The sequence below is a fragment of the Chinchilla lanigera genome, unplaced genomic scaffold, assembly GCF_000276665.1.
Source record: "Chinchilla lanigera isolate Chin_1 unplaced genomic scaffold, ChiLan1.0 scaffold00069, whole genome shotgun sequence".
Classification (NCBI taxonomy): Eukaryota; Metazoa; Chordata; class Mammalia; order Rodentia; family Chinchillidae; genus Chinchilla; species Chinchilla lanigera.
In genome coordinates this window covers 3,452,336-3,473,751 of record NW_004955470.1, presented here as the reverse complement: position 1 = coordinate 3,473,751, position 21,416 = coordinate 3,452,336, and the positions used below count along the sequence as shown (strand labels likewise).

General features: G+C 44.2%; 2 protein-coding genes across 2 annotated transcripts in view; one reads left to right on the top strand and one right to left on the bottom strand.

Moving 5' to 3' along the window:
• The window catches only part of Znf2 (zinc finger protein 2), a 38,328-nt gene extending 30,116 nt beyond the window's left edge, over positions 1-8,212 (bottom strand). The window contains exon 1 of the mRNA XM_005400643.2: positions 7,823-8,212. The gene's annotated coding sequence lies outside the window, so the exon portion shown is untranslated. The remainder of the gene's footprint in view (positions 1-7,822) is intronic.
• Positions 8,213-13,777: 5,565 nt separating this feature from the next.
• On the top strand, positions 13,778-21,410 carry Znf514 (zinc finger protein 514). Its single transcript, XM_013522694.1, is given in 7 exon segments — positions 13,778-13,939; positions 17,278-17,404; positions 17,722-17,817; positions 20,232-20,244; positions 20,246-20,442; positions 20,445-20,537; positions 20,540-21,410. Coding segments are annotated over 7 exon segments (1,353 nt in total). The 3' UTR covers positions 21,205-21,410.
• The last annotated feature ends 6 nt before the right edge of the window (positions 21,411-21,416 follow it).

Here is a 21,416-nt window from a genome sequence, read left to right as displayed (position 1 = left end):
CCCGATCCCGCTCCTCACCTAGAACCACCTGTGCGGGCTCCAGTGTGGCTGCAGAGCAGGGTTTCTACAAGGCTGGAGCCCTCCTGGGCTCTGTGTGAAGCCTCATCGCCAAGGCTCCTTGCTTCAGTTAGCCAGGGACTCTCACTGTCTCACAACAAGAGTCTAATTCATGACACAGGGAAGCTAGCACTTCTGGGACTCCCAAACAGACGGCGACAGCGAGGTCCCAGGAAGGAGGAAGGAAAGGTGTGTGTATGCCTCACTGGGCACTTTCCTGCAGTCAAGGGAATCTGTTCTCTATTTCTTGTGGTTCATTCATCCATCTATTCAACCAGCATTGCCCAGCGCCAACTATTTAAATGCACATAAAAAAGTCAATATGCTGTCTTTGTCCTCCAGAAGCAATTGTCTCACAGTTATAACAGACAAGTAAGCAGGGTGGGTAAATGCTGTAAGGACAGACACAGGCAGAACTGTGAGGGCAAGCCAGGGGCTCTGGACCCAGGCAGGAAGGAAAGAAGGAGTGAGTGGGGTAAACGCTGAAGCTTGCTGGGCAGAAACGTGATCTCAGGTAATTCTGATTTGAGGGAGGAGATGGAACATCCTTGAGTTTTTTAAAAATAAGGAGGCAAGTTCTTATGTGAAAAGATTAACAACCAAAATCAGAAGGTCGAACATCTAGGCTGTGAGTGGCGCTGAGGAAGATGAGGCTGGAGCATGGCACCTTCCCACAGGCACACCGGCCCGAGATTTCAGCTCGGGTGTGGGCTCATCAGATCTGAGCTTGCAGAAGAGCACTGTGACTTGTAAGAGGGGCCTTGAAAGATGCACACTCTTCTCTCCTGGGGATTCACCCTCAGGAGACATGGAAGAATACACACAAAGCTTGTAAATAATCAACACTAACCCTTGTTAAAGGCTGTGTGCTAGGCAATTTCCTAAGCAGGTCACATGTATTATCTCATTTAATCTTTATAATAACACAGCAAAAATGTGAAATATCCTAAATATCTAAAACAGGAGCTTCGGTTAAATAATTTATGGTCCAACTCATGCATATACTAGAACACTATTAAACCTCATGCTGATACAGTAACAACTAGCACTTACTAAGTATTTGTTCTTTACCAGGCACTGTGCTAAGGGCTTTTATGAGATTAATTCCATCCTCTTAGACCAAAAAGTAGGTACTATTTTACAGAAACTAGGAAGTGTAGGCTTTATTAGAAGCTGCAGTAGAATGTGAGCTCAGGTTTGTCTGGTTGCTTTTAATTCTATGCTATTATGATTTATTTTTAGGGAAAGATAGCCACAAGGACAGAAGACAGATCAGAATAGAAAATCCTCAAATACAACCAAGCACTTAGGCAAGGTTGATGTATGACTGAGGTGGCATCACAACTCACTAGGGAAAAGATCACCAGGACCAGCTGAAGCATGTTTATCAATGGGATAACAGGTAAATTGTGACATTTATACAGACATACAAATATTACAGTCCTGAACTTGTGGTAACAATTCAGCAGAAACTGTACTTCCCATTTTGTGTTTTGATGTTTTCCCAGGCTGAACACAAGCTGTGTGACAGCACTGTGACACTGGGCACCAGCTCCCAGCTGCGCCCGAGTCAGCCACATGATCACGAGGGGTGACAGTGACACTCTGCAGTGTACTGCATTGCTGAGCCATAATGTTCAGCAGCTTGGGTGTGTTAAATGCATTTTGATTTATGATATTTTCTATTTATGATGGATTTATCGGGACATAACCCCATCCTAAATCTGAGTATGAGTACAGACTAAAATAAATTTAGAGCCTCATGGTTTTTTCTGAACTGGGAATCAAACTCAGGACCTCACGCTTGCCAGGCAGGCACTGTGCCACTGAGCTATATCCCCGGCTCTAGAGCCTCATGTTAACAACACAGATAAACCACAAAAACATAATTACTGAGCAAAAAATTTTAGAAGGTCTTATTGGATGACATTTATATAAAATTAAAGAACAAGTAAATAATATTTGCAAAAATATATATGACACAATAAGTACCCAAAATTGTGAGTTTATCTCAGAAGAAAATGAAATTAGAGAAGGATATACAGGAGACTTCAACTTTGACTTTAATGTTTTGTTTCTTTAAAAAAAATCACAAAATATTAAGTGAAGAATACAATTTTACAATGACATATTTGTGTATACTCACTTGTAAAGACTATTAAAATTAAGTGGGATTTGAGTGAGAGCATTACAAGTGATTTTTATTTCTTATAGCTCTTTACATCTCTTAGTTCAAGCCAGGCGTAGTGCTACACTCCTGTAATCCCAGCACTCAGGAGGCTAAGGCAAGAGGATCACTGTGAGTTCAACGCCAGCCTGGACTACATAGCGAGACCTTCTCTCAAAAAAAAAAAAAAAAAGTGTATGCAGTTACTTTGGTGTACAGGAAGAACAATAGGAAGAAGAGTGTATACAGAAAAGTTACAGCAGACCTGAGACTGCATTCCTAGAAAGTTCTGCTTGCAAGCTTGAGCTTTAGCTGGCAAGGGGGAACTTTGATTTTGAAAGGGTCCCTCCGTTCCTTGAGAGAAAAGAGTGTTCTACTCCACCTAAACTATGCAAACAATGTGGTTTGGATGAGCATCTGCTTTCCTGCTGGAGGGGCTGGAATTTGGGGTGTGTTAGGCAGCGGGTGCCATGTGCCCAATCCTCAGTAAAAAAAAAAAAAAAAATTTTTTTTTAAAGACAGGGTTTTACTATGCAGTTCAGGCTGGCCTTGAACTCACTTTGTAGCCCAGGCTGGTTTCAAACTTACAGCAATCCTCCTGCCTCAGCCTCCCGAGTGCTGGGATTACTGGCTCTCAATAAAAATCTTGGACAAAAGTCTCTGAGGAGCTTCCCAGGCAGAGATATTATAAAACACAGCTGTGTTTTGGGTGTTAGAGCAGGAGTGTGCTGTGTGCCCTCCCATGTGAAGTAGAGAACCCACACAACCCAGACTCCGCCTGTTACCCTTGCAGGACTGTCATAACCTGAGCCATGAGGACACGGCAGGCTGAGTCCTAAGTCCTTCTTGCAAATCCCTGAATGGAACTGGGGTGGTGAGCTTGGATACCGCTGACCAAGGTGGCCATACCACTGTGAGATGCTGCAGCAGGATAGGACTAGAGGGCAAGGATAAGACCAGGGCAGATAACTAGTTAAGCAAGAAATGACGAAGAACTGCGTGAAAGGAATGGTCACAGAAATGGAGAGATGGGAAAACACTGTCAAGACACTAAGAACAGTGCTGGTGATATAGCTCAGTGGCACAAGTGCCTGCCTGGCAAGCAAAAGGTCCTGATTTTGATTCCCATTATCAAAAAAAAAAAAAAAAAAAAAAAAAAAGACATTAAGAACAGCCAGGTGTGGCGGTGCACACCTGTAATCCCAGCACTCAGGAGGCTGAGGCAGGAGGATTGTCACACGTTCCAGGCCAGCCAGGGCTACATAGTGAGTTCAAGGCCAGCCTGAACTACATAGCAAGACCTTGTCTCAAACAAAGAAACAAAGAAACAAGAATAGATAAGAGATGACTCGAACGTTAATCTTAAGGGGATGGGAGAACAAGGATGACTTACGCGTCACTAACTTGAGCAACAGAGAGGTGGGATTGAAGGGAAAGCTAACAAGGACAGTTTGGGACACAGAATTTGGGCCAATCCCATTGTCTGTGTGTGCATGTGCACGCATACACACATATACTGGCAATCAAAACCAAGCCTTGCACACCCTCACATCTTTGAATAAGAAAACTCAGATTACTTTAGCTCCCAGTGGCCAAGTAAACAATAAATTTTATTATTGCTAAATAAAATCAGTTGAATTTTGAGAGACTGAGTTTCACATTCAACATTGAAACATTAAAATGAAGCATACCTCCCAAAACAAGTGAAATAGAAAGGCAGTGTTTATAGATATACATTTAGGATATATACTTTATCTATTTTGTTTGTGTTTGTTTTTTTGAAACAAGCTCTCACTCTGTAGTGCAGGCTGGCCTTGAACTCACTTATGCACCCCTGGTTGGCCTCTAATTCACAGAAATCCTCATGCCTCAGCCTCCTGAGTGCTGGGGTTACAGTCATGTACCACCATACCTGGCAGAACCCTATTTGTATTATCTAAAGCTGTTCTTTGCCTTTTTTGCTATTAAGGTTCCTGTATCCCCAGAAGAGAATCAAAATAAATACTCTTAGGCTCAAGGGAAGATTTTCAAAATAAGTATGGCAAGTATAGTCATTACAAGTATCAGCTCTGGCATCAGATTTCCTGAAATTAAAATCCAGTGCTGTCTTTTCCTATCTGTGCAACCTTAGGAAAGTTTTTTACTTTGTCTCAGCTGGTCCATCTGTAAAAGTGGAATAATGTACGTAGTTACCTCATGTAGTTAATGTGATGCTTAAATAGGTTAATATCTACAAAGCATTTAGAATAATGTGATAAGTAAATGTTAGCTTTAGCAAAAAGTGATAATCCTAGGAAAGCAGAAATAATGAAAGTATTAATGACATTGTGTTGCTGCTATCTTAGGTAGGTTTAAGTGTAAGTATAGTAAGAATTTTGGGTTCCCTCCCACCTCACAGATATTGTTTTATTACTTGTGGATTTCTTCTTTTACCTTAAAATCTTTTGGGATCCTTCTATGCCACATTTATCCTACCTTTCTTTCCTTTTTTGGTTAGTGTACATTTATATACATAATCTATTTTTGTGCAGTACTGGTACATATACATACTGCACCTTGATCCTTTTTATTCTTTCTCCTTCCTAGTAAGACCTTTGGAATCAGGGCATAACACACTGAAGTTTTTTGAACAAATCAAACTACATTTGAAATTGGACTTTGAGTGGGCATGGTGGTACGTACCTGTAATGCCAGCACTCAGGAGGCTGAGGCAGGAGGATCATTGCGAGTTCGAGACCAGCCTGGGCTACAAAGTGAGCTCAAAGCCAGCCTGAACTGCACAGTGAGACCCTGTCTCAAAAAGAAAAAAGAAAAAAGAAAGAGAAAGAGAGAGAGAGAAAGGGAGAGAGAGAAAGAAAAAGAAAAAGAAAAAGAAAGAAAGAAAAGAAATTGTACTTGGAGTTGCTCAAAATTTAATGCTTCAAGAAAAATTTCAAAGTTTTGTTTATTAAATGATGACTTTAATAAACTGACCTTTGAACAGATTACAAATAGCATTGAGCATAACAGCTCCTCAGGCATTAAAACAGTTGAAACTCCCAAAGCGCTCATCATCTGGGGCGCCCTACCAGGCAGATGTCACCGCTCATAGCTTTAGATTCCACCAGCGGTCACTTCGGTAGGTCTTCACTGACACTCAGCCCCCACACGCTCACATGGAGTTACTGCAAGCCAAGGGTCCCCTCCACTTTTCTCCTTCCCTATTCCTGGATCACAGGGTGTCAGTGAAGAAAATTCTTCAAATTCACATTCTATAATCTTCAAACGAGCCTTGCCTGGCATTGCCTCATGTCTTTACTGCTCTCATCTTAGCCACATGCCTATTCCACACCTCTTCTCTCCACAGCTATCTAAATCTCCAGGGCTACCATTCAACTTCAGCATAACGTTGTCATCTACACTTCGAGATTTGCAAGAGTGAGTCTCATGGGAAGCAGGACTGTGTGGTAGAAAGCACTTCACAGGTTTACTGTTATTAACCATGAACCCTTGGCAAGTTACTTAAGGCAACCATCAAGGCAGCGGTTTAATACTTGGCCTCACAAGATAGTCATAAATAGTAAAGGAGATAATGTAGCATTTACCATACAGTTTGTTCAATTAATAAAAGTTCTCTTCCTTTCTACTGCCCAGCACCAACCCATTCACTCACTCATCTATCCCACTATTTGACACATATTTATCAAGTACCTATTATGGGTAGGCAGCAAGATGTGTAAAGTCAGTAATATGTCTTGTCTGTCTCCAGGACTTGACCTTTGTGTCCTACCTCTACTTCCTCCCACTATTATTTTCTCTCAGAATTTGCTACTGGCTTTACCATTCCTCTTTCCCCCAGTATCTTCCACCTCTCTAGTAGCTCCTTTCCATGCCTCCTCTACCTGAGACTACCCTGAATCCTATGGCCTCCCTCTAGCAAAACAGTTCTCCTTTATACTTCCCTTCCTGATCAAACTTTTGAGATGAATCACACTTGTGTACTTACTCCACACTGTCCTTGTTCAGTGGAATCCCTGTTGTTCTGCTCTTGTCTCTCACACATCTGCAACGACGTGCTTGAAAACTAGCAGCACATTTCTGAGGTCAATTCCAATGATCCTTTCTGCATTTTCTTCATTTCTGTACAGCTCTTAAATGTTCTGACACATTTCTGCCTTTTTAAGCAGTTACTTTAGCCATTATGATACTGCGCTTTCTTCCCGATACTAATAAACCTGCACATTCCCTGTGACTTTTTCCCACTTTTGCCCAGAGACATGGATGCTGCCCATAGCTCATCTTTGTACAATGTTATTCTTGTACAAAGGGCTACCTCAGGAAGTCCATCCCCATCCAGGGCTCTGCTTCCCACCTTTACAAAGATGGCTCCAAAGTCCAGTCACAACTCCTCTTCCAAATCCACCTTGCATTTCCAAGTGACTGTACATTTTGCAAAAGCACTCTGCCACCACCTCAAAACACCTTCCTCTCAACCCCCGCCAACTCCTCTTCCTGCTTTACATTTCTTTTTTTGAGACAGTATCTCACTAAGTAGTCCAAGCTGGCCTTGAACTCACTATGGAGCCCAGGTTAGTCTCCATCTCTCGGTGATCTCCCTGCCTCAGCTCCTGTGTGCTGGGATTACAGGCGTGTGCCACCACGCCCGGCTGCGATACGTTTCTGTCAGATGTTGTATGATTCCCAGTGGTCCCCAATCCAAACTCTTACTTCACTTTTTCCTCCCAAATCTAGTTACCATGTCCTTTTGGTTCTTTTGCAGTGTCATTTCCATCCCTTCCCTACCACTAACAGCATCAAAATTCAGGTCCTAAACAGCCTGCTTCAGAACTACTACACATTCCTCACTTGCTCCCTGCCACTGGTTCCTTCCACTGTCTCCTAAGTGTGACCTGTAGAATAACTGTCAGGGAAATTTTATTTGCGGCAGCGCACGGATCAGGCGCATACAATCCACCCTGATGACTGGGTTTTATCCTGAAACCTGTCCTGGCCTCGATTTAGGACCTGGTCTTCAGTTATTCCTTGAAACCGTGTGCTGGCACACGCAGTAAGACAACCGCTGTAAGACAATGCGTGGCTGACACGCCGGTAAAAACAACTTTTCACATCTGCCTAATGCTCCGCTACTTCTTCAGCCTCCCATCCTCCCCATCAAATCCCGCGCTGGCCCGGAGGCTCAAGGCAGGGAACTAAAGGAGGCGGTCTGAAGCGCTTTTCTGGGTAAGAGGGAGGGACCCGAGTGGGTGCAACCCAGATTCAATGTCAGTTCCACCCACGTTCACACATCGGAAGGAACGGGAGGAGCGAGGCAGCCCCGAAACTTCCAACCTGAAAGTGTGGGATCTGACATACGATGCGTGCACACCGTAAGCTCATGACAACAGTGCCCACACCCCACGGAACACACGCACGCGCAGGGGGACAACTTTCCCTCCGCACCCCCGAGAGCCGGGATGTCGCCACACACACACTACAGGCTGGGTCTGTCCGCGTCACCCCGTTCTGCTCCCACAGCGCCTCCCCGGTGTCCCCAAGGTCCCCTTCTTTCGGCCGCTGGGCTCACTCGGCTCCTGGAAGACACAGACCCGAAACCCTCACCTCGGGCACAGAGTGCTAGGGACCCGGGAAGACGGCGCCTCTTCAGGTCTAAAAACTAATGCGCTTGCGCAGAGGTCTTTGGCAGCCGCGCTCCCAATCAATGCGCCGCCTTTCCATGGACTCCATTTCCCAGAAGCCCTTGCTCCCGGTTCGCTTCGAAATGACGTTAAAAATCTGCGCAGGCGTACACGCCTGAGAAAGCGGCAGGTGGTGCTGAACCGGATACAACACGACTGTATATAGTCTCCTTGGTGGGCCGCGGGAGTAGTCATGGATGCCTGGGAGACTAAGGGTCTTCTTGAAGTACTGCCTACGGGTGATGTCACATTGCTCCATTCCTCCAGTTATACTGTTGTCCGAATAAAATTGGTCTCCCTGATCCTACTATCCCATTCCTATTCCTGGGGAGGATCGAGACTACTCTAGCCTTCAGGCTTTGGAAGAGGCATTTTGGCCAGAGACTTGGAGTTTGGTTTTGAGGAAGGGTCTGTGCAAATATGTGCGCCGGAAGAATAGAAGGACCCAGTGTGTATTTAACTGATCGTGGCGAATGACTCCCAGCAGTCTGAGCACACACCAGCCTGCCTTTCTTGGTGTTTCTGAAAGGTCCCTGGCAGGAATTCTCAGCCTTGGCTGCAGTTGCAATCATAGGGAGAGCTGACGACATAATGATGTCTGGGGCCCATTCTGAAGATCGAGAGTTTGTAAAGATCGTCTGATGAGTCTAATGTACAGGTGAAGCTAAGGCCCATTGAGATCTGAAATTACACAAAGTAGGTAATAAAATGTTATTTCAAGAACAAGCCTACATTTTCACTCAAAAAATTTCCTTGGAAGCTGCTACAAATAGGACCAAGAAGAGTTACTGCCCTAAATGAACTCAGTGGAAAGATCAGAACGTGAAATTACTGCAGTACAATGTAATATGTTCAATAATATAGGAGTACAATGGGGGAAACAACTATGAAAAGGAAAGGTAGAAAATGCTTTCTATAACTGGTACATTTCAAGAATGAGTAACTACATTGTTAGTTAAAAAGACACAATCTAGGCCGAGAGAATACCACATACAAAGGTATAGACTAGAGGATAAAAATGCAAAGAACTAGCAAGATGAATGGCTGGTGGATAAGGTTCAGGACAGTACCTTGGGATCATGTTGTGGCAGACTTTGTGCTGACTAGGTTGGACCTTTCTGGAGGATTAGAACTTTATTAAATTCACAACATCTAGGACATATTTTGTTTCTATTCTCTCTTATATGATTTTTAAAAAATTATTCACTTAGCCTTATACTGAGAAAGGAAAGCTTAGGGTCCTAAACAGGTTTCCCTCTAGAGTTCCCCACACATTGGCAGATCCTAGGCTTTATTGTCTCAGGTTTGTCAAAGTGGAAGTCTATGTGTATTCTGTAGGACTTACCAGTATACAAGTCAGGTTTGCTTCTCACTTCTTAGGATCTGAGCTCACACTTTATATGTTGATTTTAAATTTATTATTTTCCACAATTTTGTATGGATGAAGCAGTAATTCTGCTTTACATGGTGTTAGCTGCAGCAATAACTGAAAGATCCAAAATGGCCTTTCTCAAAGGACCAGTTGGTGCTAGCTTCCAGTAGGGGCGGGAGTCTCCATGTGGATAGTTGGCAGGAGGATATCAGTTCTCTTCCACTTGGGTGTCTGATAACATGGTTTGAGGGGAATTGTTATGGTTTGTGTCTGGGTGTCCCCCCAAAGCCTCATGCAGTCATAGTGTTGGCTTCTAGAGTTTATGATTGATTCATGGTACAATGTTGGAATTATGGATGTGAGTGCTACACCTGCCCTGGGGAAGGTAGTTTGCATAGAATGTAAGGGAGGAAAAGAGGCTTCTTGCTGCCATTCCTCCCTTTTGTTCTTGTTGCTTTGCTGTGTTACGCTGCCATGAACACTTGCCCTCTGCCATGTGCCACTCTGCCTTGGAACCAGCCAAGTATGGACTGAAACCTCCACAAATTGTAAGCTAAATAAACCTTTCCTTCCTTAATTTTGGGCATCAGGTATTTTGTATCAGCAACGAGAGAAAAGTAACCAAGACAGGAACATTTCAAGGAGTTAATGAAGAAGCTACAGACCCAAAGCCTTCACTCTTAGCTAAAATCCGAGCCCCCTTTTTATTTTTTATTTTGAAACAGGTTTTCAGTAAGTTGCTGAGTACTGGGGACCAGGCTATGTGACAGATTGGTGAGGGCCAAACTACAGGGCCTGTAGTCATGAGGCAGACATTGACTTGCTTCAGGAATAGGGAAGTTTTTTGAAGACTGCAGGCTTCATGGCTGAGTAGGATGTAATCCTGTAACCCCACACTCCTGAGGCAAGATAACATCTGCTGAGGACAATACAACAAAAGCAAGTACCCAGGTGTGAAGAAGGATCTTAACTTGTTTCCTTTGTGATGCCAAACTTGCTCCTCATTCTACTGCCTCTTGGTCTTACTGCAGTTGCTTTTCCAGGAAAAGTACACTCTCCCTCCCCCTGCCATTCTCCTTCTTTATGGCCGATAAATACTCCATTATAATAATAATACTCCATTATTAGAATAATACTCCATTATATAAAAGGACCACATCATTTTGGTTGTTCCCAGGATTTAGCTATTATAAATTGTGCTGCTATAAACATGGGTGCACATATATCACTGTGGTATAATGTTTTTAATTCTTCTGGGAAGATACCCAGAAGAGGAATAGCTGGGTCAAATGGGACCTCCAACTCTAGTTTTTTGAGGAATCCTCACACTGATTGAGACAGTATATTTTGTCCCCACTCTTCCTTTCTGTCTCCTTCCTGGCTGTCATGAGATGAGAAGTTGTGCCATCATGCTCTTTCTGCCTTTGAGCCAGGTGACCACACACTGAAACCACAAGCCAAAACCAATCTCTCCTTCTTAAAGTTGTGGCTGTTGGGTATTTTGTCCCAATGACTAAGACAATGGCCACATAGGATATCATCCTTCCTTTTTAAGGGTATTTCTCTACGAGAAGGGAGGGTGGAAAGGGGAAGGTAGAAGAAAAGTGTCCCTTGTAATTAGAGTCTCAGCTTATAGCTTTGCAGTGTCTATATTACAACTGATACTTGCAGTGTGCCTCACTGATTTGCCTACATGTGTTGTCTTCTGTGGTTTCCCCCAGCAACCTCTACTCCTCCTTGGCCACTTCTTGCAATTTTGGGACTCCATTTCTTGAGTAGACCAGACCAGCATTTCTCTTTGCTGTTGCTGCCTGGTACTCTTTATCCCCAATCTCTACCTCTATCTCTCTTTCCCTCCCCCTTTTCTCTCTCTTCATACCAAGTGATCTGTTTAGAGCTGGTACCTTAGTGGCGTGGCACAGGCCCTTAGTGATAAGTATTTTAAGTTTTACCTCTTGGTTTATGAGGGATGGGATGGGGATGGTTGCCTTCTAGCAAAGGAATTTGAGTAGTTAGTAGTACTGGCCTTTATTTTATACTGCCAGTTCTCATTTCTGGGATGCACATGTATCACCAGGAAGCTGGGTGGAAGAGAATATCCAGGCACAATTATACAGTATTCCTGAAAAACTTTGTTTCATTTGATACACAGGTCTAATTCTAGGTCAGAGTGGTTCTTTATGTCTTTAATGGCATTTTTAAAAAAAATGCCTACCACTTGGCATCTTTATTCTATCAGAAATGACATATAAGTTAAGCCCTAACCAACAGGGCCTGCCCTGGTCTTAGGTCCCTGCCCCAGGTGCCATCTACAGGGAACTGGCCCACTCCTCTGAGCTTTCCCCACCCAGGTACCACTTGCAGGGACCTAGTCCTGCTACTATTTTGTTCCCCTGAAGTGGGAGTGAGTGAGGATGAATGACAAAGAGAAACAGTGTACCATGTGGGAAGCCAGAGGCTCTTGCCTCTAGTCAGCAGAGGAGTCTTGAACCTCTAGCTTGTCCTTTTTTATTCACCCAGACACAGGTACAAGCAATTAAAGTAACACAAGATTCATCTGCCTCATAATATCCATTAATACATGCTCAGGTAGGCTGAACATGTGGTGCACACCTGTAATCCCAGCACTCAGGAGGCTGAGGCAGGAGCTCACTGTGAGCTCGAGGCCAGTCTGGGCTACTAGTGAGTCCAGGACAACCTGGACTACACAGCAAGACCCTGTCTAAAAAAAAAAAAAAAAGCAAAATAAAACAAACAAAAAAAAAACCATGCTCAGATAAACAACTTAATCTCAGCTGTATAAACTTTTCTCTAGAACCTGCAATGTGCCATCACTCTGCATGTTGCCTTTCTCCATTGTTCTCACAGAGGAAGCCAATTAGGCCTCAATTCGCCTCTGGTTTCCCACACAGGTTCCTACTTTTAACAGGAGCCCACAGTGGGATATAGTTATGTAACCATGACTTAGCCATGGACAACTACACATGCACCAATGAGGCCAGCATGTAAGAACGTAAATATGAGATAACAACGTGTATAAGAATTATACAGTAAAGATATAGGGAGCTCTTGGGTTCTCCCACTCTGCTCCATCCTGCTTGCTGTTGCTGATGTCTTGAACACGTGTTCTTTAACTTGGGGACCTCACCTATGAAAATCGTCCTTGAGCCCTCTGAGGGTAGGTGGACAGGCGGTTAACAAAATACCTTTGGCTGGGTAATTTATAGACAATAGACTTTTATTGCTTATAGTTCTAAAGGCTGGGAAATCCAAGGCCAAGGGGGCCAGCAGATTCAGGGTTTGTTGAGGGTCACTTTCTCATTGATGGCACTTTTGTTGGGTTCTAAGGCGGTGGGGGAGATTGGGCTGAGGAGCTCCGTCATGCCTTTTCCACAACGTTATTAATCCCTTCATCATAAGTCCAATGAACCTAATTACCTCCCAAAAATAACATACCACGTCTTAATACCATCACTTTGTTACTTTTTTTGAGATAGGGTCTCCCTATGTAGTTCAGACTGATCTTGAACTCACTATGTAAGTCAGGGTGGGTTCAAACTCAACGTCATCCTTCCGCCTCAGCCCCCTGAGAGCTGAGATTATAGGCATACGTCACTACTTCCGGCTCAAGAATTAGTTTTCAATGTATGAAATTAGGGGAGGACACACATTCAAACCATACCAGGGCGATTCTCCATTTCTCTTGGGCCCTAAATGATAATGGTTTCTGGGGCACGAAGGAGTCTAACACACTGTCTTCTCCATCAGCCTTTGCTGAACTGAAAACTGGGGGTAGAGAGAGAAGGCAGAGAGGCAGACAGCCGCCTGTATAACAGAGGTATCTACCACTGCACCACCATGGCACCAGCGGGTCTGGGTATCTTGTAAGAATCAGAGTTTCGTCCTTTTAAACAAAATGTCAGTGGCTTCTGTAAAGACTGCCCCAAACTGGGCCACAGGACCCAGCTACCAAAGGCACTTGCTAGGTAGAGATAGGCTTCCATTTCCCATCTTGCAGGGGAGAGTTTAATGAACGCCCCTGTGCTGGCTTACCAACGGCCCAGCTGCCTAGGGGAGCAGATTCGGGTAGCCCAGCCAACGATCCATCGCGCCCGCGGCCAGGGCGCAGGCGCAGCCCCTCTGGCCTGTCCTGCAGTTAGCTCCCAGCCGGGGCACGTCTGCGCAGGTTCCTGCCGAGTCCGTGGTCAGTGCGTGGGAGCCAGTGGTCTCGGGGCAGTGAGAATCGCTGCGTGCTGGGGTTGCGGCTTTCTCCTGGTGGCGTGAGTCCTCCGCGGGTGTAGATGCGCGCGAGAACTGAGTGTCACAGGAGAGGGGCGGCTGAGCGGGGCGGTGGGAGGAAGCCGGGATGCGGGGTCTGAGATTTCGCCTCGGAGCAGGAGTTGCGCGCGGACTGGCCAGCAGCGCTCTGGGCCCCATCGTCCGTCCAGATTTGTCTGCCCTGCGCGGGGCCCTGCAGGTCTAGGCGCCTCTCCGTGCCGAGTGGGAATGCCCTATGACATCCAGGCGGCCCAGGCTGCGCCGCGTTCCCTGAACCCTCTAGAGGACCGCGGGGCTGCGTCCGGAAGGCAGATATTTGGACCTAGAGAGAGGACGCCTTCCCTTAGCCCTAGCTATGCCGTCCAAAGCATCATCAGGTTTGGTGCAGAGGTTCAGCGTCCTCCTGGGAAGTTGGTCCTAGGGCTAGGAGGAGGGGGACCCAAGGAAGAGGCTGGCGAATGCCACTGAGGGGCACAGCCGTGCCTGCATTTCCCGTAGCCATTCTTAACCTTCTAGACCCAAGAAGCCAAAGTCTCAGCAAAGAGCCAGTAGCTGAAGTGGATGCCTTGTCCCCAAGATGGGAGCAGAATGGGCAGAGCAGGAGGGAAGCTGAACAAACCCCAGGGGAAGTGGTACTTGGGCAGAGATCAGAGGACAGTAGGACTTGTCACCGCTTTCTTAATCATTTCACTAATAAAATTATTCTAGTTCTTCTGGCTGAGCAGTGTACAAGGTCAGCACGGTAGTGGTGGCACCCACCTGCTGTGAGTCCTCTCCCCCAGTGTAGGAGTTAGAGCAATCCAGGTGACCTGAAGGTTTTTAACCATTCCTTTCTAAATTCGGAATGCCCTATCCTTTGCCAGTTGTACATTTTAATTTGTTCTTTCTTCATCATACATGCTCAAGTTCATAAAAATGGCCAGTGGAACAATGGGATCAAATGTCCCTTGTGGCCTTTATGTCTCTCACTGTGGCCCATGGCCAGCAGCACAGGCGTGGCAAAGCTCTCTAGGAATGCAGAGTCTCAAACCCTACCCCACAATCAGTAAATCACAGCTTTAAGTCTCAAATCAGAGTTTAACAAGATTGTTGGGGATCCAGGTAGAAAAGTTCTGTAGTTGTTAGCCTGTCTTATATCTGCAAAGTAGATTAAAAGTTCACTGAAGCTCTTCTCTGTGTCTGTATTTCCAAATACATAGGAAAGGACCTGTATTCAAAAGGCCCAGTAAGTACTCCAGGGGAGTGGCCAGGCTGGTCACAGTCCACTAACTGCAGCCTGCTGTGGGTCTCTGGGCAAGTAGGAAATTCATGCAGCTATGTACAGGGACCCTTCTGTCTGATGTAGGCAGGCTAGAAGCTGCCTCTTGGTTCCCTTTAATGCATCTGTGTTGACAGAACCACAGAGGTGACCTTTAGAGCTGTGTAGGGATCTCTAGCTTGGGGAGCCTGGGAGCTGTATGTGCCATAAGGCTTAGCTCCTGTGTGGCTGCTTTTTACCTTTCAGCTGTCACTTCTCAGGAGCCTGCTCCAGACAGATACCTAGGAGAAAAGCGAAGAACTAGTTCATTCCTAAAAGTCATGCTGTAGGTAAGTTGGAGTTTTCTTAATTTTTTTCTCATAAATGATTGAACTACAGAAAGCTTTGCCTTCTTTTTTCCTAGAACCTCTTTGCTCACCAAAGGGAACTGACCCTAATGCCTGTTCTGGAGGACAGGAATGGGCTGAGCCCATCATGGGGACATGGGGCCATCATGGGGACTTCGAATATTTTTCAAGTTATTGCAGGCAGTAGTTTTCCTAAACCATTCATCAGCTGCCTTACCAATATATTTTCTTACTACCTTGCCTTGAATCCAGTGTCATGTATTTCAGGCTTTTTGTTGTGGCAGAACTTCATTTTGAGTTCTTGTTTTTTAATGAGCCAGCTGAAGCTAGTTATGCCACAGTAACAACAGCAAATCCTGCGAGACACCAAACAAGGCTGATCTCTTGGATATGTTAGGCTTGGCTTTCCTGCTTATTTTTCCTGGGATCATTTCCCATTCTCAAGGTAGAAGGAAAAGAGGAATTACAGAAACCCTAGTGGCTCTGAAAGCTTTTGTTCATGTGTAGCTTCTGCCTTTTCCTTCACGTTTCATTTGGAAAGCTGATTACATGGCCACACCCAGATTGGAGGACAGGAAACTGAATCCTACAGGGAAGGCCAGAGGATACTTTCGGGAAATAAGATAATCTACTAGTAGTGAGGTTTCCTCATTTGATTATTTTGGCTGACTTATGTTAATATAAAATTGTTACTTAAATTTAATCTATAGGGTCAGTATCTAAATTTGAATTTTAAATACTTCAGGGTAAAAGTAACAGAAATTTATACAACTTTCACCTATTCTGTTTTGGTCATATTATATGGATTGCTATACAACATAAGTCAAATGGGAAGTATTCTAATTTCTGAGGATGATTAAAAGGATTCTGGCTAAGACCTGTGGGGTGGCAATACCTTGTAATGGTGAACTGAGATTAAAAGTCTCACACACAGCTTTGTATACTCAAGAACTGAATAATGATTAGGGTAAGGCAGACAGGATTCATGCTGATCAAACTCACAGAATTTACTGATTATAAGGCTATTTGATTTACTTTTGCTAAACTATGTGCTGGGAGATGAATAGGGAGATTATCAGGGCCCTGGCCTAGTATCACTGATCTCCTGCTCGGGGATATGATGAAGGAATGAAACACAGACAAGATATATATTTGAGTTATAAGGGGAACTGGGATGGTCAAAGCCCAATGAAGGACTAAGACCATGAGGCATGGTGTCCCTGGCCTTTATTAGGTGCACAGCTTGATTGGGGGGGTTGCTGGTGGGCTGCAGGAAGTGTTGGCGGTGAGCAGCTGACTCAGGCAAGGATCAAGAACAAGGCATTTTTGGAAAAGCACACAGGAACAGGTGATGGTTAACTAGTAACCCGACTGTCTGCTAACTGCAACTGACTACTGAGCTAGAAGGAGTTTGGGTGAGTCAAAGTTCTCAGCTATAGTGTTTCTCTTGCTTTAAGGTGCCAGGACTCATAGACCATTTGCTGGTTTCAGACCTGGCCTTTGGCCTGGGGATTAATTTCATCCCCATGCCAGCCACAGGCCTTGCCACAAGTCACTTAGGCCTAGGACAGACTCTCGATTCAATTTATTTTTATGTCAATTTATTAACATCAGTCACTGCCTGCTCTGTACCACATCATGCTGGTCCTCAGCAAAATCTTTATAAGTCTTGAATTATTTGATTGGGCTTTAGTAAAAAGTGTTGTTAAAATTATAGTACACAACTTTTATAAATATTATAAAGGTACTGATACTTGTGCTTTTGAGAATGTAAAGCATATTAGTCTGTTAATGCTAATTGATTCTATTAAAATCTCCTGACAGATGAAAAGGATTGCATTCATCTCATCTATCTGAGTGGACAGTGTCTCAGATACCGATTATGTTTCCTAGCAGCTCAGTGTTGACAGGCATGTAAGTGGGCACCAAGTGGGATACCAAATAGTAAGGATGACATAACCCTTGGAGCAGCTGAAAATAAATGCACAACTGTCTGGGCAGTGGGTAGCTGGGAAGTCGGGATCCCTCTGTGCACACTCGGGGTGCTACTGAGATGCCTGTCCACCCTTCTCCCCAGGCTGTGACTCTGGTCCTTGAGGAAATAGCAGTGCCTTCTGTTTCAGGACCTGATAACCTTTGAGGATGTGGCTGTGGAATTCACCCAGTAGGAGTGGGGACAGCTGGCCCCTGCACAGAAGGACCTATAGAGGGAGGTGTTGCTGGAGAACATTGGGAACCTGGCCTCCTTGGGTGAGCCCAAAGTCTGCCCATGAGGCTGCCTTGATTTCCTTGGTGTTTAAAAGCAAGCGGGTGTCTGGGCCTGTTAGCTGAGTTTTGCCTTGGGGTTCTGGAACCAGATAATTACTTTCTTTTTAGGGCCTATAGATAAGAGTATTTGTGCTCCTAGTTCTAGCAAAAGACCTGCTTTTTATAGAGTTGAAATAGGAAGTTTCCTGATCCTTCTCATGATGCTTCACAATATCTGTTCTCTTCACCATGAAGATTGAGGTTTAAAGACTTGGCCTCCAGCACACACAGCAACAGTCCTTTTCTTTCTGTACCATCAGGCCTTCCAGTATCCAAATGGTACGTGATCTGGCAGTGGGAGGATAAGGAAGAGCCCTGCGGGTCAGAGAGAGAAATTTCAACGGGAGTGCACCCAGGTGAGGGAGTGAGACGAAGCAACATGGCACCTGATAAGGCCGATTTGGGGGATTGGAAGTTGTCCTGAGCCCTTGGTCAAGGGCCTCTCTTTTGAGAAGATGAAGCTTCTGCTGAAGCCCTCAACTTTAGTATTCTGAATTTTACACTCATTTCTTTTATCAGAAGAGGAAATGATCATTTTTCTTTCTAGCATTTCCCCTTTCTTTGGCACTGCCTGCCCATGTTGGGGTTATTGTTGACACACAGCATCACTAGATGTCTCAAGAGTCAAGGTTGGATGGATCAACAGTTGTATATAGCCAGACAGTCCTATATCAGTAGAGTTAAGGGTGTTAGTGGGGCATCAAACTGAATTATTGACAGCCAAGAAATGAAAGGATTAAAGGCCAGGGCAGACAGAGGATATCATGAAGATCAAAGGGGAAGACACTTTACTCTTGATTTAACTAAACCTTAGCAGAAGTTGTCCCAGGAACAAGGTCTATTCCTTACCAGTTTTGGTAGCATGTCTTTGATTCCTAGATGGCTTGAGAGTACCTGGTAGCCTCTATCTCTTGCAGCAGAATTTTCAACTCCAAGCTTTCTCAACTGTTGTGTGTAGCCTGAACTTACTGGAGGGGAATGACATTCTCTGCCAGTTGTTGCCCATCTGTAAGGCAGAACTATAGCCTCAGCTCAGAGCTGAAGCTCAGAAAAGCAGTGCTCACATCCCAAAATGATAGGAGCCTGGAATGTAGGATGGAGAGGGAATGTGATGATCTCCCATGTATTGGTACTTTCTTGATCGTTTTTCCTTCCAGAATGAGATCAAGGTTCTGATTCTGGATCTAGTCTTATGATCAGTATCTGTTTATTTACAGTAGTCCAAAGCAGAGCTGTGTTTCAGGATGTCCTAGGGAGATTTTTTTTGACATTTAGATTCCCAGGAACCATACAGGATCCATTAACTCAGAGTTTGTCTGAAGACAGTTATGGGTTTCCTGGTGGGGCATCACCAGTCATTTCCCTCTTCAGAAGTATCACTGTTAGGTTTTCTGTTGTTGAAATGAGTTACCACAAGCATAGCAGCTTTAAACAACACAAATATATTAGCTCCCAGTGTATAGATGAGAAGTCTGGCATGGGTCTCATTTGGCTGTAGCTATGGGGTCCACAAAGCCGTGTTGTTTTTTCCTGCCTAGGAGAGAACTTCATTCAGGTTGCTGGCTGTAAAGTGAGGAGTGTGTCCACCTGCTAGACTGACATATTCCTTTGCTCATGGTGCCCACTGTATTTCTGCCCACACAGGAAGTGTTATCTCATATTAAGGATTTATGTGATTAGACTAGGCCTGTTTGAATAATCTAGGATAACCTCCTTATCTCAAGGTGTGTGCTCTTCATCACAGTGGAAAAGTCCCTTTTGCTTTGTAAGGTAACCTATCAATAGGTTCTTAGGATTAGGACCTGGAGAATTATTCTGCCTACTGCAGTTCTACACAGTAATAGGACACATACATGCATGCATGTGTAATACAAAACAACATGCGTTTTGGACTGAGGTGTTGGGAAGAGATGAAGTGGAAGACATGAGCTTGTTTCTAAAAGATGTGCACAGCCTTAGAAATAGAGAGAGGGTGAGTATGGAGGTGTGGGGTGAAGGGAGATAGCCAATGTGCTAAACAAGAAGGATCCTTGGTCAAGTACTGAGGGCTGGAGTGAGATGCAGGAGTTATCCTGAGGTACTAGGGAGTCCTTGGGGGGGAAAAACAAGGAAAGAGACATTTTAGGAAGATGAAATGATGGAGAGTGCTTCAGGAGAGATTGGAGGAGAGTGGAATAGAAATCTGTGACATTTATTTAGACCTGAAGAAATTGTGGGGACATAGTCTGTACCCAGGTGACTCACCACCATACAATTCTATTTCTCTTTATCTTTATACTTAGACTCTTTCCCTTGTTACTTTTCCTATCTTCCCTGGGTGTGAATTCACTTTGTAGCTCAGGCTGGCCTTGAACTTGCAGCAATCCTCTTGCCTCAGTCTCCTGAGGGCTGGGATTACAGGCATTCACCAGCACACCTGGGCTCTCTCAGGTTTTCTTAACCACTAATCACCTGTTCATCACTTATTCTTTCTTTGTTGTTCAGTTTTTATTTTTTTATTACTACATGTCCTACTAATAATCACATTCCTTGTGAGGAAGTGGCACATGTACCTAACATATCTCAGATCTTTTTAAAATCCCCTTCCCCTCTTATTTATTACTTATTCTTGACACATTGAAAAGCACCTTCTGTTTCAGCCATGCTTGAAAGAATCTATGTAACCTTTTTAGATGTCATTTTAAAGCCTAATGATCTTATATTCATTATCAATTTCTTTTTGGCACATGGAACAGGTAATACTAAGACTGCCTTCCTTTTTCCTTTACAGACTGGAAAAGGACTTAAAGCCAAGGGATCATTGTCAAGTCAGAGAATTTTCAAAGAATTATTCCAGAAAGCATCAGTGGAAAAACACATTCAAGATGTCCTGTGGTCCTCTAAACTGAAGACAACCTGTGGTTGTGATGACCCTAGGTCAGAGAGGCAACAGATAATACCAGGACATTGGAAAAAAATCTCACCCACTCACAAATTCACCACCCCAGGAAAGATCATGAATGCAGTGAATTTGGGAGTTTATGCTGCAGACCAGGCCTTAAGACTAAACTTAACCAACACAGTATTCCCACAGGAGAATTCTATAAACAGAATTCAAACAAATTTCAGATAGAAGTAACTCTCAGAGAACCCAACCAGGAAAGAAATCTTATACATGTAATGATTGTGGGAAGCCCTTCCATTTCCAGTCAGAACTAAGGCACCATCAGAGATGTCACACTGGAGAGAAGCCCTATAAATGCACTGAATGTGGGAGAGCCTTTGGCCATATTTCATGCCTTCTTAAACATCAGAGAACTCACACTGGAGAAAAGCCTTATGAGTGTAGTGAATGTGGGAGAGCATTCAGCCAGAGTTCATCTCTTGTTCTACATTATAGATTCCATACTGGAGAGAAACCCTACAAATGTAAGGGATGTGGATGTACCTTTGGTCATACTTAATCCCTTATTAAACACCAGAGAACTCATACTGGAGAAAAGCCCTATGAATGTAGGGAATGTGGGAGAACCTCCAGCCAGAGTTCATCTCTCATTGTACATTGCAGATGTCATACTGGAGAGAAACCCTACAAATGTAATAAACATGGGAGAGCTTTCAGTCAGAGTTCATCTCTCACTCAACATTATAGGTTTCACACAGGAGAGAAACACTACAAATGTAATGAATGTGGAAGGGCCTTTGCTCATACTGCATCCCTTATTAAACATCAAAAAATTCATGTTGGGAAAAAAAGCCTATGAGTTCAGCAGATATAGGAAATCTTTCAGCTGGAGTACACACAACATCAAACTTCAAAGATTTATCCTGGAGAGAGAACCTGAAAGTGTACCATATATGGGAAGACTTTTGATAGAAAGAAGCATCTCATTTAATGCCAGATAATAAAGAGATAACCTTTTAGCCACACCCCTTTTCATACTAAACACTGGAGAATTCATACCAGTGAAAAACC